The sequence below is a fragment of the Taeniopygia guttata genome, chromosome 25 (assembly GCF_048771995.1).
Source record: "Taeniopygia guttata chromosome 25, bTaeGut7.mat, whole genome shotgun sequence".
NCBI lineage: Eukaryota > Metazoa > Chordata > Aves > Passeriformes > Estrildidae > Taeniopygia > Taeniopygia guttata.
In genome coordinates this window covers 5,948,825-5,966,273 of record NC_133050.1, presented here as the reverse complement: position 1 = coordinate 5,966,273, position 17,449 = coordinate 5,948,825, and the positions used below count along the sequence as shown (strand labels likewise).

Below are 17,449 nucleotides of genomic sequence, written 5' to 3'. Positions count from 1 at the left end.
GCGAGGGGATGGGGGGCCCCGCTGCAGGCGGCCCCGAGGGGAGTTGGACCCCTCAGGAGCCCCTCAGGAGGGCAAAGTGGGGGGCAGAACTCATGGATGGGGGGCTGAGAGCACCAGGGAATCTCCCACCGGTTGGCAGGCCTGGGAATGTGGCAGAGCCGTGACTGTGACAAGGACACGGCTGTGCCATGGGATCAGCCCTGCAGCTCCCCAAATCTCCCCATTTTTGGCATCTCATGGGGTGCGTAGCACATGGAGAGATGGACAGAGAGTGGTGCTCTGAGGGCACCCCAACCGCACCCAAAGGTGGCAGGAGGGACCAGGGTGCCTGGCTGGGACCCCCGAGTCCACTGCCCCCTCACCCCCTGTCCCAGCGCTCATCCCACCACCAGGTGTTAATTACAGTCTGTAATTAAAGCTCTCCGGTGACAGGAGCTGACGACTCAATATCAAACTGCTGCAATTAAACCCTCGGCCATGAAGGGTGTGCAGGGAGAGAGGGGCAGGGACACCCTGGAGGAGCCACCCTGGCACTGATGCGGGCACGGGGGGCACAGGGGTCCACACAGCCGGGGCACAGCGATCTTGCAAATATTGTATTGCTCAGTCACTACCAAGGGTTAAAACCAAACCGAGGGCACGGAGGAAAGCGTCTTCCCAGAAGACAGATCAGCGTGTCCTCGCTGGAGGAGGACACGGCAGCGGATGCCGCCATCGGAGCTGCTGCCCCGTTCCGGGGGTCCCTGGGCCCCGGGGTGGGGGTCCGTGGGGAAAGGCACGAGATGAGGTGATGGCCGTGGGGCAGAGCAGGCGTTGGTGGGGTGGCAATGCCAACGCCAGGACTCGTGGCAATCCCGGTGACGATGCCAGCGGCGAGTGACGGCCCTGAGAGGGAAACAACCCCGGCCAGGGATGCAGGGATGCTTCAGGGCAGCACCCACGGCCCCACAGCCCCCGCTGCCCCTCACCTTCCAGCCCGGAGCTCCCGGCCCCGGCTCGGCTTTGCGGAGGTCCAGCGGGCGGGTCATGGCCTGGGGCTGCCCCACGGGCTCGGGGTGGGGGGTGGCTGGGAGGAAAGGGGCAGAGGAGCCCATCCCTCACCAGGGGCAACGCCGGGGTCAGATCCAGAGCAGGGCCAGGAGCACCAGAGGCAGGCACGGCTTGTAGGGCTGCGATGGGGGCGCGGAGCCCCGGGCAGGAGCCACATCTACCGGGGAAGAAGCGGCGGTCAGGGCGAGGCGAGCCCGGCATCCCAAACCCGCTCCGGTACTCACCGTCGGGGCCCCCGCGCCCTCGGGGCTGCGAATTTGGCACCTCCGTCACCGGCTCTGCCGCTGGAAAATAAAAACAGCCCCACCGTGGTCAGGGAACGGCTGCCGGGGGTTACTCGGAGCCGCCCCCCGAGTTTTGGGGTGCGCCCCCCCACCCCAGCCGGACTCACTGGTGCCTCGGCAGCAGACGGTGACGCGCAGCTTCAGGCATCGTCCGGCGCTCTCGGGGCTGGGCACGGCTGGGCGGGGGGGTCAGCGGGGACCGGCTCCGGTGCGGCGGCACCGGGACCCCCCCGGGACCCCCCCGGGACCCACCCGGGACCCCCCCGGGACCCCCCGGGATCCACCGGGACCCACCCGGGACCCACCGGGACCCACCGGGACCCCCCCGGGACCCCCCCGGGACCCACCCGGGACCCCCCCGGGACCCACCGGGACCCACCGGGACCCACCCGGGACCCCCCCAGGGACCCCCCGGGACCCACCGGGACCCCCCCGGGATCCACCCGGGACCCCCCGGGACCCCGCCGGGACCCCCCGGGACCCCGCCGGGACCCCGCCGGGACCCCCCGGGACCCCCCCGGGACCCCCCGGGACCCACCGAGACCCGCCGGGACCCACCCGGGACCCACCCGGGACCCCCCCGGGACCCCCGGCGGCGGCTCCGCGCGGCCCGGTGGCGCCCCCTCCCGGTGGAACCGGGCACGGCGCGCCCACCCCCGAGAGCGCAGAGACCACCCTGAGCCCCCCACCCGGGGTACCCCCAAACCGGGCACCCAAATACACCCTGCACCCCAACCCGGGCACCCAAATGCACCCTGCCCCCCAAGTGGGGCACCCCCAACCCGGGCACCCCCCACCGGGCACCCAAATACACCCTGCACCCCCAACAGGGGCATCCAAATACACCCTGCACCCCCAACCGGGGCACCCCCAACCCGGGCACCCTGAACCAGAGGCACCCCGACCCCTCATGCCCCCACCCCGGAGCACCCAGATGGCCCCTGCACCCCGAAACGGGGGTACCCTAATCCCTCATGCCCCCACCCCAGAGCACCCAGACAGCCCCTGCACCCCACCTCCCCACATATCCCCCACCCCAGGGCATCCAGACCCCACCCATGCACCCTGATCCCCTTGTGCCCCCCTTCACGGGCACCCAGAAACCCTTTTAACCCTGATCCACTTGTGCTGCCCTCCAGGGGCATCCAGAACCCCTCTGCACCCCACACCTGGATGAATCCCCCACCCCAGGGCATCCAGAACCCGTCTGCACCCCACACCTCCATGAATCCCCCACCCCAGGACATCCAGAACCCCTCTGCACCCCACACTTCCACGAATCCCCCACCCCAGGGCATCCAGAACCCCTCTGCACCCCACACCTCCATGAATCCCCCACCCCAGGGCATCCAGAACCCCTCTGCACCCCACACCTGCACGAATCCCCCACCCCAGGGCAACATTTCCACAAATCCCCCACCCCAGGGCATCCAGAACCCCTCTGCACCCCACACCTCCACAAATCCCCCGTCCCAGGGCATCCAGAACCCCTCTGCACCCCACACCTCCATGAATCCCCCACCCCAGGGCATCCAGAACCCCTCTGCACCCCACACTTCCATGAATCCCCCACCCCAGGGCATCCAGAACCCCTCTGCACCCCACATTTCCACAAATCCCCCACCCCAGAGCATCCAGTCACCCCCTGCATCCCCATCCCCTTGTGCCCCCACCCTTGGGACACCCAGAGCCTCCTGCCCCTCACCCCTGGCATCATCCAGAACCCCTCAGAGACATCCTGGCTGTACCCTGACCCCCCATACACCCTAAACTCATTTCCACGGGGATCCTGCTGACCCCCCAACCTGGGGAGCTACACTCAAGCCCCCCTGACACCTTCAGACCCCGGGGACAGCACCCAGCACCCCGAGGTGACTCACAGATGTAGTAGTAGGTCTCTCCAGGCTGGAACTCGAAGCCGAGCGAGAAGGGGGTGAACCTCTGGATTTTCTCGGAGAATCGGACGGGCCCGAAGGGCGCCCGGGGCCGGTTGCACTCCCAACGCTTGAAGGCACCGGGGGTCTCGTAGCAGCCACGATAACCCTCCCGGTCCACCATGAAGAGCGTGAAGGTCTCTGCCCGGCCGGCGGGCACCGTGCCCTCGTAGTGCGGGCAGTAGATGTCCAGGTAGTCATTGATGGCCACCTGGATGGAGTAGTCGTCCCGCAGGAACCTGTGGGGCAGGAGGTCCCATGGGAGGGGTGCCATGGGAGGGGTGGCATGGGAGGGGTGCCCTGCTGCCCTGGCAGAGCAGGGAGTTGGGTTTTGCCCAAAAAACCACCATAGCTGGAGCTGAATGGGCATGGCCACGGCGGTCCAGGGGGTTTGGAGAGCCACGCTGGGCGGGCACAAAGCCCCTCACCACGGGCACCGGGTGGGCAGGGGATGGAGCCCAGCCCGGGGGATGCCACCAGCTCACGGTCAGGTCGGGGTGGATCAGCCGTGCAAGGCACACGCGTGTGCACACACATGAACGGGCACACGTGTGGAAAAGAGGGGCTGGCAGGCAGATCTCGGCCCCAGAATATTCATCACCAGGTTGGCAGCGCTGGTAAGGGTGGGTTGGTACCCCCGACACCCCACTCAGGCCGGGGGCTCCCCCAGGGCAGGATGGAGCACACTCCTGCTGACTCAGAGCATCCCACGGGTGACGCTGGCTGGGACGGGCCTGGGCAGGGCCGAGGGATGTGGGGACGGGGCCTGGCATGGCCTGACCCAGCAGTGGGGCACCCATGGGTGGTGGGGTCTCGCCTCCCCCATCTGCAGGATGGAGCAAGGTGTGCCTGTGCCCCCAGCCGTGCCCAGTGTGCCAGTCTGCCCCGTCCAGCAGAGCACAGAACCTCCACGGAGGAGGCCTCAGGATCCTGACCCTGCCTCCTGCTCCCTGAGGAGCCCCAAGCTGGGAAATACCTAAAATGGAGGAGGTTGGGAAGAGGGATGGAAACAGAGCTTGGCCTGCTGGTGACAGCCAAACCCACGGGCAGCACCGGTGGGGGGTGTGGGGCTGGAGTGGCCCCCACCAGAGGGGACATTTGCCATGGAAACCCACAGCCCTGGCAGTGCCACCCACCAGCTTGATGCCACGAGAGTTCAGCGCTACCAAAGGCATTCAGGTGGGTACCACCGGCAGATCGGCAGCACCAGTTGGTGCCACCAAGGGTTGGTGCCACCAAGGGTTGGTGCTACCAAGGGTTGGTGCCACCAGCAGTGCCCGCTGGCCTCGGGGCAACCAGAGCTGCCCACTGCTGTGGGAACACCCAGAGCTTGGTGCCACTGAGGGAGACTCACCAGCTGATGCCACCCGGGGCTCGGTGCCACCAGCAGTGCCTGGGGCTAAGCAGCACCCAGGTGTGCCCGCTGGTGGCACCCAGGGATGCCCAGCGGCTCGGTGTCACCGGGACCGCTCAGGGCTCAGTGCCCCCCGTGGGCACCCGGGGGTCGGTACCGGCTGGGGCACTCACCGGCTCTGTAGTGCCCAGGGCCCGGTACCACCGGAGGTGCCCGGTGCTGCTCAGAGCTCAGCATCCCCGGGGGTGCTCACCCGCTGCACAATGCCAGGGCTGCCCGGGGGCTCGGTACCACCGGGGCTCGGTACCACCGGGGCTCGGTACCACCGGCGGTACCACCGGGGCTCGGTGCCGGTGGGGATGCCCAGTGGCTCAGTACCACTGGGGCTCGGTACCACCGGGGCTCGGTACCACCGGGGTGCCGGTGGGGATGCCCGGGGGCTCGGTACCACCGGGTCTCGGTACCACCGGGGCTCGGTACCACCGGGGCTCGGTACCACCGGCGGTACCACCGGGGCTCGGTACCACCGGGGCTCGGTACCACCGGGGCTCGGTACCACCGGCGGCACCACCGGGGATGCCCGGGGGGCTCGGCGCACCGGGGTCCACCCTCCTGCTCGGCATTACCTGTGCGCTCGCTGCTGTCGGGGATGCCCGGTCCCACCGGGAGGTGCTCCCCCACGGGAGCCCGGTAGCCCGGTGACCAGCAGCCCCGCCCCCCCGAATCCCACCACCCACCGCCCCTCCCCACCCGTCCCGTGGCTCGGTGGGGCCCGGGGCTCGGTGGGGCCCGGGGCTCGGCGGGGCCCGGGGCGTACAAAGGCGGCGGCGGTGGCGGTACCTGGGGTTGCTGCCGTTCCAGTGGACGCCGTGGCGGAAGCCGCGCACCGGCGGCGCCCAGAGCAGCGGTGCCCAGAGCAGGAGCCCGAGCAGCGGCGCGGGGCGCATGGCTCCGCCGGCGGCGGGGGGCGGCGGGGGCCGCGGGCGGGGCGGCCCGGCGGGGCTCGGCACGGCCCGGCCCGCCCCGCCAACTTCGGGCCAATCCCGCCGCGCCGCCGCCCGGCAACTTCACCGACTGCCATTAACCCTTGGCGGGCGGTACCGGCACCCACCGGCACCGGGAGCGGCACCGGGAGCGGCACCGGGACCGGTAAATCCCCGCCGGCATCAGCAGCCACGCCCCGGTACCGCCAACATCCACCGGCATCCTCGGTACCTCTCCCAGTCCGACACGAACCGGTACCGTGACTATCCACCGGCACCGGCACCGCCACCGGGACCGGTAACTCGCCGCCGGCATCGGCAGCCACGCCCCGGTCCGGCGCTCCCGGTACCGCCAACATCCACCGGCACCGGCACCGGTATCCCTGGCGACTCCTCGGTACTTCTCCCAGTCCGACCCGGTACCGTGACTATCCACCGGCACCGGGACCAGTATCCCTGGTAACTCCTCGGTACCGCTCCCAGTCCGACACGACCCGGTACCGTGACTATCCGCCGGCACCGGGACCGGCACCGGCACCGGTAACTCGCCGCCGGCATCAGCAGCCACGCCCCGGTCCGGCGCTCCCGGTACCGCCAACATCCACCGGCATCCTCGGTACCTCTCCTAGTCCGACACGACCCGGTACCGTGACTATCCACCGGCACCGGGACCGACACCGGGACCGGCACCGGGACCGGTAACTCGCCGCCGGCATCGGCAGCCACGCCCCGGTACCGCCAACATCCACCGGCACCGGCACCGGTATCCCTGGCAACTCCTCGGTACCTCTCCCAGTCCGACGCGACCGGGTACCGTGACTATCCACCGGCACCGGCACCGACACTGCCCCGGGAACGTGGGATCAGCATCCCCGGTAACAGCATCCCTGGCACCGGCACCGAGCGGCACGTCTGGCACCGCCCCGGTACCGGCACCGGCACCGGCAGCGTCGCTTGTCCCCGCCGTTACCGGGATCAGCACCCACCGGTACCGGCACCGGCAGCGCCCTGCGGGGCCCCGGCACGGGGAGATCCCACGGGGCAGCTCTTACACACGCGTGTGAGCACCGGGCAGCTCCTGCCCACGCGTGTCTGTGCCCACAAGCAGCTCTTGCACACGTGTGCTCATGTGTGACAGCTCCTGCACACACGTGTGACACCTGTGTCCCTGCTCACCTGGCAGCTCTTGCACACGTGTGTGTGTCTGTGCCCCCAGAGCAGCTCCTGCACACACGTGTGACACCTGTGACCAAGCCTTTAGGGCAGCTCTTGCACACGCGTGTGTGTGTGTGTGCCCCTAGAGCAGCTCCTGCACACACGTGTGACATCTGTGTCCCTGCTCACCTGGCAGCTCTTGCACACGTGTGTGTCTGTGCCCTCAGAGCAGCTCCTGCACACGCGTGTGCTCATGTGTGACAGCTCCTACTCACGTGTGACATCTGTGTCCTTGCCCACCTGGCAGCTCTTGCACACGTGTGTGTGTGTGCCCCCGTGCCAAACCTGCGTGCCTGTGAACGCACAGGAGCCCCCGCACACGCCTTACAGCCCACGAGGCACCTCTGGCACACGCGTGTGCCCCTACGCGTGGCAGCTCCACGCGTGTCCCTGCACAGTGGGCAGCTCCGGCACACGCGTGTGGGCACGGAGCAGCCCTGGCGCACACAGATACACACACACAGACACACACAGACACACACAGACACACACACGTGCCCACGCGTGTCCCCCCGTGTCCCCTCACCCCACCCGTGCCCACGTGTCCCCCCGACACCGCCCCCGCTGCAGCTGCGCGCAGTCACCACCAGGGGGCGCAGCCGCTCGCAGCCCCTTCCGGCGCGGGGCCTCATGGGAGTTGTAGTTCCGCCCCGCTCCCCCCATCCCGGTGCCGATCGCCGGGGCCCGGTGCCGGTGCGGCGGAGGCAGCGCAGAGGCGGCTCACAGCGCCTTTATTGAGGTGGCGGGAGGAAAAGCGGGCGGCGGGGCCCGGCCTTTCCGCGGATCCAGCGCTGCGCACTCGCTGCCCGCCGCTCAGGCCTCTGGCGGGGCCGGGGCGGGCCTGGCGAGAGAAGGGAGGGTGATGGGGTGAGGGTGATGTCCGCACAGCTTCCCCTGTGCATCCCCGCCCTGACCCCCTCATTTCTATTCTGGCCCCTCATTTCTCCTGCTTAACCCTTCTCCACACCCACCCCCCCCCCAGGTCTCTGCAGCCCCCCATCCTGGCACCCCTCAAACCCCCTGGACCCCCATCCCTGCGCTGTCCCACCGTGCTCACCGGGCAGGGATCACGGTGACATAGGGGTGCCCAGGGAGGGTCTCCCCGCGTGGCACCGATGGGCCCGGTGGGTCTGAGGGCAGCGGCCGCTGTGGTGGTGGGGGCTTGGCTGGACCTGGGGGCTGTAAAGGCGTGGGGGTGTCAAAGCTGGGTGCTGTGCTGACCCCCCAAGGGGCTCAGGGGGTGGTGGTCGCCCTCCTGCCCCACACGCAGGTGCTGCTGCGTTACCTGAGCGCTCAGCAGCACAGGGTCTGCGGGCAGCGGGCGTGTGGGGGGGGGCGGCCTGTCCGAGGGGGGGGCCTGGGCAGAGAGAGACAGAGGGGGACAGTGAGACAGCGGGGGGACAAGTGGGGTGGCACAGGAACCAGCCTCCCGCTGGGCAGGAGGGGTTCTGGGGACGGCCGTGTCACAAGTCCCCGAGAGATGGAGCGCAGCCAGACATGCAGCGGGTCCGGGGTGGGCTGGGGGATACCTCCCCCCCCTGCCCGGGCATTACCTTGGGCACAGGGTCCGGCGGGAGAGGCCGGGAGGGCGGATCAGGCCGGGCTGAGCTGAGGGCAGCCGGCTGCGGAGAGAGGGAGAGGGGGGACAAGCCATGCAGCATGCGGAGACCCCCCTCCCGCCAGGCAGAGACAGAGACCCCCGCTCAGTGCACAGCCCTGGCTGTGCCAAGTGGCTGTGCCAGGCTGCTATGGGTGGGATGCCACGTGTGGGACGCTCTGAGCTGGCACCCCAGCACCCCCATCCTCACCTTGCTGCCGTGCATGACCTGCAGCTCCGTGGCCTGACGCCACTGCGGTGGCCGGGGACGCGCAGGGGGACCTTGGCTGCTGCCCAACTGGGGTTCTGGCTGTGAGATCCTGCAGGGAAGACACGGCATGAGACCCACCCTGCTGGCTCTGAGCACTTGGGGGACCCCGCACGGCGACCGAGCGACACCGACACCAGCAGAAGCCCAAGAGAAACGAACCCCTCGGCGCTGGAAGATGCGACACCCCGCACCCCGGGGCTGCCCCGCACCCCACGGGCACTGCCAGGGGAAGAGCGCAGCACCGGAGGCCTTGCGAAGCAGGACGGCTCGGGGACAGCCCCACGCCCGGGCGCTGGTGGTGACGTTACCCGCTCCAGCCGTCTGCGGCTCCGGGACCCAGGAACCGCACCCGGGTCTCAGCACTGTGGGGAGAAGAGTGGGGGGCTCAGCCCGGGGCTGGGGGGCGAGAGGAGCCGCGGGGATGTGGGGTGACGGGGCTGTGACCTGCGCTGGGGACACACACGTGGGTGGTCACTGCGGGGACACGTTTGCACACACGTGCTCACAGGGCACACGCATGCAGGATCGAGCGTGCCACCCGCGTGCCACGTGCAGAGGCGTGCGTGCCACCTGTGTGTTGCAGCACGTATGAGCAGAATCGAGCACGGAGGATGCATGCAGAGGTGTCGCGTGCCACCTGTGTGCCTTGGCACACGCGTGCAGAGGCCGGCGTGCCACCCGCACAACACAGCACGCATGCAGAGTCACAACACACGTGTAGAAGTGAGTGTGTCACGGCACACGCATGCAGAGGTGAGCGTGGCAGCCGCGTGACGCCGGTGCGCCTCGGCACACGCATGCAGAGGCGAGCGTGCCAACACCCGCGTGCCAACACCCGCGTGCCAACACCCGCGTGCCAACACCCACATGCCCCCCACATACCCCTGATGTGCCCCCCAGTGTGCCCCCCATACCTGTACTGGCAGGAGGTGCCTTTCCCGAGCTGGCAGAGGTGCTTGTGCAGGCCGGCACGGCGGGCACGGCACAGCCCCAGCGCCAGCGCCAGCCCCAGCAGCGCGCTCAGCAGCAGGGCCGTGGGCAGGGCGCTTCCCTCTGCGGGAGAGCAGCACGTCAGCCCCCGCCGTGCCCGTCCTCCCCCTGGCACCCGCACAATGCCCCATTCTCTGCGCTCGCCCTGTCCCTCACCTCGCTCAAGGCCGGCGGGGCCGCTGTCCTGGCTGCCCCCCACTCCGGGGCTGTCACAGCTTGGGGGGGCCCAGCCCCGCTCACAGTGGCAGTGCCCGTGGTTGTTGCACACCTGGGTGGGTGACACCAGCTCAGCTCAGCTCAGCTCCTGAGGGGCAGGTCCCCGCTGCCAGCGGCCGCTCCCCAGCCCCGCACTCACCCCGTGCCCATGGCATTTGCTCTGGCACTGCTGGTCACCCAGCATGGAGACGTTCTGGCACCGCTGCTGGAGGCACACCTGTAGGGGATGGGGTGTCAGCACTGGGAGATTCCCCCCAGACCCTTCCCTCTTGCCCCATTGCTCACCTTCCCGGGGCCACAGGTGGTGCCAGGCAGCACCATGGCCGCATCAGCCACATCCTCATCCCCGGGCAGGGTGGTCCCCTGGCAGACCCCTTCTGGGCTGTCCCCACGGGAGCTGCCACGCTGGCACTGCAGCATTCCACAGCTGGTGTCCCTGCGGGGACAGAGGGGTCAGGGCAGGGGGCAGGGCAGGGGGGGCATGGAGAAGGACGGGGACCTCACTCACTGCTGGGTGCAAGTGACATAGGAGCCATTGGGGAGCTGCCCGCAGTGCCCACGTTCATCCCCTCTTGAGTTCAGGGCGGCCATGCAGGAGCTGGACACAGGACTGGCACCTGCAGCGGGGGCAGAGACCCTCAGCACCTCTGCTTAGCTGCCAGCACCCCACCCTGGCCCTGCTCTACCTGGCCCCAGCAGCTGCTGGCACTGCCCCTCGTAGGTGGCACAGGTCCCGCTGTAGCAGCGTGCCCGCCCGCTGGCACAGGGCTGCCCGTCCTGCAGGAACGTGTCAGGGGGGCAGCGTGGCGAGACCCCGTCACAGAACTCGGGCAGGTCACATTCACCCAGCAGCTCCCGACACACGTGGCCAGCACGGCGCAGCTGTGGGTCAGAAAAAGGGGTGAGTGGGGGGACATGGTCAGAAAAAGGGGTGAGTGGGGGACTCACCCACCACCAGGAGTGCCTGGTGTGCCCGTGGCATGGATGCCCACCCCCACACACCTGGCAGTCCTCACAGCAGGCGTCATCAGTGGCACACACAGCCCCTGGCATCAGCTGGCAGGAGCTGCTGTTGCAGCAAGGATCTGTGCACTCCTGCGGTGGAGGGGCTGCAGTCAGCAAGTGCCACCAGCACCCAGCACTGGAAACCACCCTGCCAACCCCAGACACCCCTGGGCAGAGCCATGGAGAAACGGGGTGGCTCCAGGGCTACCCAGAGCCCCCCGTACCACGCTGAGGCCGCAGTCGCATTCCTCTCCCAGCTCTACGAAGTGGTTCCCGCAGGTGGGGCTCCCAGCCAGGAGCTGGGGCTCGGGGATGTTGGAGAGGCACCAGCCCCGGCCCTGCTGCAGGCTGCGCTCCAGGTCCTGCCGGCTGCAGTTGCTGAAGCTCAAGCCGGGTGTCAACCTGCAGAGGGAGGAAGGGGCTGTGAGGTGAGGAAGGGGCTTGGCCGCAGCACCCCGAAGGGCTGCCCGCTGCCCTCACCCCGTGGGCGGTGCCATGATGCAGCCGCGGTCGTGGCGGAGGTCGCCGCAGTCGCAGAGGCGCCCGGCGCTGTCGTGATGCATGCCCAGGTTGTGCCCCAGCTGATGGGCCACGGTGGAGGCCACCACGAGGACACTGACAGAGTGGTCCTGTGGGACAGGAGGGTCAGAAAATGCAGGTGGTGGGAGGATGGGGTGGGGGGACAGAGGTACTGACCATGCTGACCCCCCCGGAGCGCGTGGGGGAACACATGGAGGCTTGAGTGGACATCCCCACTGAGACATCATCGAAGTGGGCACCACTGGGGAGAGAGCACAGGGGGTTGGGGGACTGCTGCGGCCTCGTCCCCTTGTCCCCACCCTGTCCCCCACTCACGTCAGGAGCTGGGCGTTGTCGTGCGGCAGCCGGGGCAGCAGCTCCTCCCGGCGCCAGCGCAGGAACCGCTCCAGCACCGCCCGGGCGCTGCCGCCCACCGCGATCTTGTCACCCTCGCTCCACACCTCCACCGCCAGCAGGGCCACCCGCACTCCCAGAGGGCGGAAAAACTGGGGGGCACAGAGGGGTCAGAGCCCCCCCAGCACTGCAGGGCAAGGGCACAGCGGGCACCGGGCTGGGGCGGACAGAGGTGACACTGACTCACCACATCCACCTGGTTGGCGATTTCCAGGGTGCGCGTGTGAAGGCGCTGGAGGTTGGGGTAATGCTGGAACTGGGGAAACAAAGAGGGGTCAGAGGGGGGCTGTGGGAAGGCAGCCCCTGCCGTGGGGACACTGCCCAGTGTGGGAATCCAGAGCTTCCCTCTGGCTGCCCTGGGACCCTGGCAGGGGTCAGGAACCCCCCTGGACAGAGCCCCCAGAGACACTGGCTGTGATCTCTGCCCATGGAAAAGAGTTTTCAATCTTACAGGATGAATTACAAGCTTTGAGTGTTTGATAAGAGTAATAATTAAGTGTGACACGAGTACAAAAGTAAAATTTTAGGTTTCTAGATTAGGGGTTCAGAGGGGACAAGATGGAGGAATTGGGTGTGTTGTGTCCTTTTTCTCCTTCTTCATGCCCTCCATGTTTCACTGTGGTGTTGGCATTTTTCTGTTGGTTTAGGCTGGGGACACACTGTCCAACGTAGATGATAGATATTGGCACGTTATTGTAAATCCAGCACAGGTAGTTTGTGGTATTTAATGTTTGTACCATCCCACTGAGGGCAGAGCCCCACACGCTGCCCTGCAGGACAGAGCTGCGGCAGGGCAGCAGAACATGTTAGAGATAAACAGAATAAAAAACCTTGAAACCAGCACAGACGAATTATGGCTTCTTCTTTGGCAATGGGGCAGAAAGACAGAGACTTTCTACAATCTCAGAATCACCAATACCACAGATTCTGACAGCCCAGCACTCACCGCAGCGTGGTCCACCACCATCACCAGCTCCACGAAGCGCTGCTGTGCCGCTGCCCGCTTGCCCTGGGGACAGAGAGGGGTCAGAGCGCTGATACACGGACACCCCGTGGGGCAGGACCCCTGGGTGACCTACCCTCTGTGGCCAGGGCGGCTCTGTTGCCTCTGGCCCAGGGTGGGCGCCCTGCCTGCAGCTCTGGGGGTCCAGCCGAAGGTGGGATGCCATGTGCTGCCCTGGGGGGCTGCTGGTGTCCGGCTCCAGCGTGTAGCTCCTGGTGTGTGACAGCCAGAGGCGGCCGCTGGGGAAGGACAGAGGAGCTGGGATGTGGAGCCCATCCCATCATCAGCACAGGGGGAGTGGGCTCACAGACCGCTGGGCTTGGGGGCTCACCTGAGTCCAGTGCAGGCACAGAGGTTGGCCCAGGAGCCGGGGAAGCCCTGCACTGTTCCACGGTAGCAGCAGTGCTCCTGCAGCAGGGAAGGGGGCTCAGGATCCAGCCCCAGGCTGGAGTCCCCCTGGGGAACGGGGACAGCTTGGGGACACAGGTGACAGCCATGCTGGAGGCCATACCTGCTGTCTGTGCTCCTGGATCACCTGTGTGCCGTCAGGCAGGTAATAGAGCAGTGCCCCAGTGCCCTGCACCAGCTCCCTGCCAGAAACTCGTGTCACCCACAGCGGGAACCCCCAGCTCACCCTGCCCTGAGCACACCCTGGCAGGAAGGGAGGACTCAGCACCTCCCACCCTGCCGTGGGTGCACCCTGGGGCCCCCACCCCAGCTGTGCCATGGATGGAGAGAGGGAATTAGAGACCCCCACGGATAGAGGCAGAACCCCAAGTCCCAGGAGGACCCCCACCCTTGCATGGGTCTGGGAGCCCCATCCCACACATTGCTGAGCCACAGTCTCACCAGTTTTGCTCCAGCTCCAGCAGCAGCCGCATCCCCTCCAGCTCCAGCAGCACTGTCAGACGGGCGGGGAACCCCCCCTGGCACAGACCAGGGGTTAAGGGGGCACCCCCTGACCCACGCTGCCCCACACCCACGCACCCTGACCCGCCTGGCCCTGGCGCGTGCCCGGAGGGAGAGGTCGGAAGGGATGCCCTGCCCAGCCCGCAGGAAGCGTCCCTCCCTCCCGGCCTCATTGTGTCGGGGAAAGGGGGGTTGGACCGAGCGGGGCCCCCACCCCGTTCCCCCCGCTCTTCCTGCCCGGTGCAGCGCTGCGGAAATATGGGAGAGACTCCCTGAGGCTGCAGGGTGGGCTGGGCCCTTCCACCCCACCCGGGAGGGGTGCAGGGTGGGTACCCCGACCCACAAAGGTCCCTCCCAGCATCAGGAGGGGAAGGGGGACCTGCTGAGAGCCCCCTCCCCACTGCTTGTGGGGCACTGCGAGTTCTGGGTGCTGGGAGCCCCGGGGATGTGGCACCAGGACACGGCACTGAAAAGAGGGCAGGGGGGAGGTGGCAGGGTGCAGGCGCTGTCACAAGCGTGGGGGACCCCAGGGATGTGGGTGGGGGCTCACCTGGGTGGCTTCTGCCAAGCTGAGTGTCCGGTTATCCCACAGGACCCACGGGGTCACAGACCAGGAGTGTCCTAATTCCTCACTGTGCTGCTGCTGCTGCGAGCTGTCACCTGCCCAGGGTGACACCACTGTGTCACCCAGCACAGCCCAGACCCTCCCAGTCACCCATCACACCCTGGACCCTCGTGGTCACCCACCAAAGTCTGGTCACCCGAGGCATTGTCACCTGCTGCAGCCCCCCAGGACAGGTGGGAAGCAGCGACAGGGACCCCCAAATTCACCTCCCAGCAGCTCCCAGCACAGCCTGTGGGGAACCCCCCCTGTTTGGGGGCTGCAGGAGGATGGGATGGGCTGCTCGGCCAAGCCTTGCATCACCTCGGCCGGCTGCCCAGTACAACCAGCACAGAGACTGGGCAGGGCTGGGAGCTGGGCTCGGCTGACTCAGACCCTCCAGCTTTTGGGGAACCCCTGCCTGCCCAGGGCCCGGGGATGTGGTTTGGAGGGAGCACCCACACCCCGCTCTGCACAGCCCCACCAGCCCGGGGACAGACCCGCGGCACCGGGGGCGCACCGCGCATCCCGGGGAGGGCGCACCGCGCATCCCGGGAGCGCACCGAGCGCACCGGGAGGACACACCGGACATCCTGAGGAGGTGACAACGAGCTCCCAGAGGGACTACAACTCCCGATCCCACCCCGCTCCTCCGGGCCGCTCCCTGGGTATCATCCCCGCCATGTCCCCACCCCGGTCGCTCCTCACCGACCCCCCCATTCCGCTCGGGACCCCCGCTCACCTGCGGCGCTGCCGGTGCCAGCGGCGAGCAGCAGCCCCGCGGCGAGCAGCAGCCGCGGCCCCATCGTCCCCGTGGCCCCTCCGGTTCCCGTCGCGCATGGCCCCGGCACCGGCACCGGCACCGACCCCGCCCGGCCCGGCCCGGGGGCGGGACTTCCCCGCGGTCCCGTTCCGCTCCTCCGGCACCGCCCAGGCCGGGGCGGAGCGGGGGTGGTTCCGTGTGCGCCGGGAGGGGATGGTGGTGGCTGTCAGGACCCGGTGGTGCTGCTACCGCCCCATCCCGAGACCCCTGCCCTCATCATCCCGTAGCGTGGAGACCCCCACCTCCACCTCCCGGGAGAGCAGAGGCACCCACCTTCATCATCTCATGCTCTGGAGACCCCTCCTTCATCATCCTGTACGCTGGAGATCCCCACCTTCACCTCCCGGGAGAGCAGAGGCACCCACCTTCATAATCTCATGCTCTGGAGACCCCTCCTTCATCATCCTGTACGCTGGAGACCCCCACCTTCATCATCCTGTACGCTGGAGACCCCCACCTTCACCTCCCGGGAGAGCAGAGGCACTCACCTTCACCATCTCATGCTCTGGAGACCCCCTCTATCATCATCCTGTACGCTGGAGACCCCCACCTTCACCTCCCGGGAGAGCAGAGGCACCCACCTTGACCATCTCATGCTCTGGAGATCCCTCCTTCATCATCCTGTACGCTGGAGACCCCCACCTTCACCACCCTGGATGGCAGAGCCCCCTGCCACCATCCCCCAGGGCAGGAGAGACCCCCACATCACAGCAGAGACACCCCCCGACACCAGCCCGTGCTCCACACACCCCTGCGTGCGATGGAGACCCCCACCTTCATCATCGCAGACAGCAGAGACCCCCACCCTCCTAACCCAGACACCACCCAGCCCCACCTTCACCTTTTTGAAACCAGATAGAAGTAAGGAGACTAAGAGAAAGGTTGTGGCAGGTCTTTTTTTTTCTTCTTTCTTCTAAGTGACTGGTCCTTGTCAAGGGAGGCTGCTTCCTTGGAAGCTTTCTTTCCCCTCTTTTTCCACACAGAAACTTTTGATTTTATTATGAAACACTACCATCCACGAAAAGGCCTATTTAAAGCAAAGAAACATATGGTAGTTCTCTTCCTCTATTTATCAGCTTTCACCTGTTCCCACACAGAAGACCCCCCCACTTCCACCCCACTCGACACCTTCTTTCAAACCCCTGGCAGTGCACCCCACAGACCCCACTTCATGCCATGCACGGGGGCTGCAGCCTGCATTGCTGCTGTCCTGGAGGAGGCTGGGGTCTGCAGGACCCCAAGACACAAACTCCCACCCCCCTCTGAGACACCACAGGAGTCCTGCTCCATCCCATTCTCCGTTTCTGGGTGCAGGAAGATGATCCAAGCAAGGCTTTGTGGCCATCACATCTGGCTCACCAAAATGTTCTCCTGAAATGGGGTGCAAGAGGCCAATCCCACCCAGAGCCAAGGGATTTGATTGATCTTCAGTTCTGTGCTGGGGTCAATCCCCAGTGAAACCCACAGTGAGCAAACTGTTCACTATTTCTGTGGGAATCCAGGGCTTCCCTCTGGCTGCCCTGGAAGGTCTGGGACCCTTCAGGGGTCAGAACCCCCCTGGACAGAGCCCCCAGAGACACTGGCTGTGATCTCTGTCCATGGAAAAGAGTTTTCAATCTCACAGGATGAGCTCTGAGTGTTTGATATAAGTAATAATTAAGTGTGGCACGGGTGCAAAAGGAAAATTTTAGGATTCTAGATTAGGGGTCCAAAGGGGACAAGATGGAGGAAATTGGGTGTGCCTTGTCCTTTTTCTCCTTCTTCATGCCCTCCATGTTTCACTGTGGTGTTGGCATTTTTCTGTTGGTTCAGGCTGGGGACACACTGTCCAACGTAGGTGACAGATATTGGCACGTTATTGTAAATCCAGCACAGGTAGTTTCTGGTATTTAATGTTTGTACCATCCCACTGAGGGCAGAGCCCCACACGCTGCCCTGCAGGACAGAGCTGCGGCAGGGCAGCAGAACATGTTAGAGATAAACAGAATAAACAACCTTAAAAACAGCACAGACAAACTATGGCTTCTTCTTTGGCAACGGGGCACAAAGACAGAGACTTTTTACAATCTCAGAGTCATCAATACCACAGATTCTGACATATTTCTGTGTGGAAGAGGTTTTACAGTGACTTCTGTGAGCAGAGAGGTTTGAGAAGAAAATCCATGTTTACCCCGAAAGAATTTTCCACCAAGGCTGTTGACATAGAAACCAAGAAAGAAAGAAGGATAAATAAGAGAAACCTGCAGCTGCCTCCTCCAATAAGCAATTTGTTTATCTTTCC

General features: G+C 66.3%; 2 protein-coding genes across 9 annotated transcripts; both read right to left on the bottom strand.

Moving 5' to 3' along the window:
• Positions 1–581: 581 nt before the first annotated feature.
• Positions 582–7,406, bottom strand: EFNA4 (ephrin A4). 2 transcript variants are annotated; one of them, XM_030291582.4, is made up of 6 exons: positions 5,463–7,406; positions 3,215–3,507; positions 1,442–1,510; positions 1,275–1,334; positions 969–1,207; positions 582–885 (listed from the first exon to the last, which is right to left on the bottom strand). In XM_030291582.4, exons 1-5 carry the CDS (start codon positions 5,567–5,569, stop codon positions 1,119–1,121), a joined length of 618 nt encoding a protein of 205 aa, XP_030147442.4. In that variant the 5' UTR covers positions 5,570–7,406; the 3' UTR covers positions 582–885; positions 969–1,118. The 2 variants fall into 2 exon arrangements, with proteins under 2 accessions (XP_030147442.4, XP_030147441.4); XM_030291581.4 differs by lacking the exon at positions 5,463–7,406 and having other exon boundaries at positions 3,215–5,348.
• A 128-nt stretch (positions 7,407–7,534) lies between these two features.
• ADAM15 (ADAM metallopeptidase domain 15) lies at positions 7,535–15,255 on the bottom strand. Of its 7 annotated transcripts, XM_072918512.1 has the most exons (25): positions 15,088–15,255; positions 14,295–14,404; positions 13,685–13,761; positions 13,347–13,425; positions 13,167–13,243; positions 12,912–13,074; positions 12,779–12,841; positions 12,020–12,088; positions 11,755–11,924; positions 11,596–11,680; positions 11,380–11,528; positions 11,124–11,301; positions 10,897–10,989; positions 10,581–10,776; positions 10,403–10,511; positions 10,180–10,330; positions 10,034–10,111; positions 9,835–9,946; positions 9,603–9,741; positions 8,997–9,050; positions 8,629–8,737; positions 8,374–8,442; positions 8,106–8,177; positions 7,878–7,999; positions 7,535–7,661 (listed from the first exon to the last, which is right to left on the bottom strand). In XM_072918512.1, the coding sequence occupies exons 1-25, from the start codon at positions 15,149–15,151 to the stop codon at positions 7,634–7,636; spliced, it is 2,616 nt and encodes an 871-aa protein (XP_072774613.1). In that variant the 5' UTR covers positions 15,152–15,255; the 3' UTR covers positions 7,535–7,633. The 7 variants fall into 7 exon arrangements, with proteins under 7 accessions (XP_072774613.1, XP_041577030.2, XP_041577029.2 ...); XM_041721096.2 differs by lacking the exon at positions 8,106–8,177; XM_041721095.2 differs by lacking the exon at positions 8,374–8,442.
• Positions 15,256–17,449: the final 2,194 nt, after the last annotated feature.

What these genes read in the sequence shown, in the direction of transcription:
- EFNA4 (XM_030291581.4), bottom strand. Translation starts at nt 3,638, where the DNA reads ATGCCCATTCAGCTCCAGCTATGGTGGTTTTTTGGGCAAAACCCAACT. An exon ending in AGAGACCTACTACTACATCT is followed by an intron (nt 1,511 to 3,214) that starts GTGAGTCACCTC and finishes CCCCCCGCCCAG; the next exon opens with CCGTGCCCAGCCCCGAGAGC. An exon ending in AGGGCGCGGGGGCCCCGACG is followed by an intron (nt 1,208 to 1,274) that starts GTGAGTACCGGA and finishes CTTCCCCGGTAG; the next exon opens with ATGTGGCTCCTGCCCGGGGC.
- ADAM15 (XM_072918512.1), bottom strand. Translation starts at nt 15,151, where the DNA reads ATGGGGCCGCGGCTGCTGCTCGCCGCGGGGCTGCTGCTCGCCGCTGGC. An exon ending in GACAACGCCCAGCTCCTGAC is followed by an intron (nt 11,681 to 11,754) that starts GTGAGTGGGGGA and finishes CTCTCTCCCCAG; the next exon opens with TGGTGCCCACTTCGATGATG. An exon ending in CTGTGCTGCTGAGCGCTCAG is followed by an intron (nt 8,000 to 8,105) that starts GTAACGCAGCAG and finishes ACGCCTTTACAG; the next exon opens with CCCCCAGGTCCAGCCAAGCC.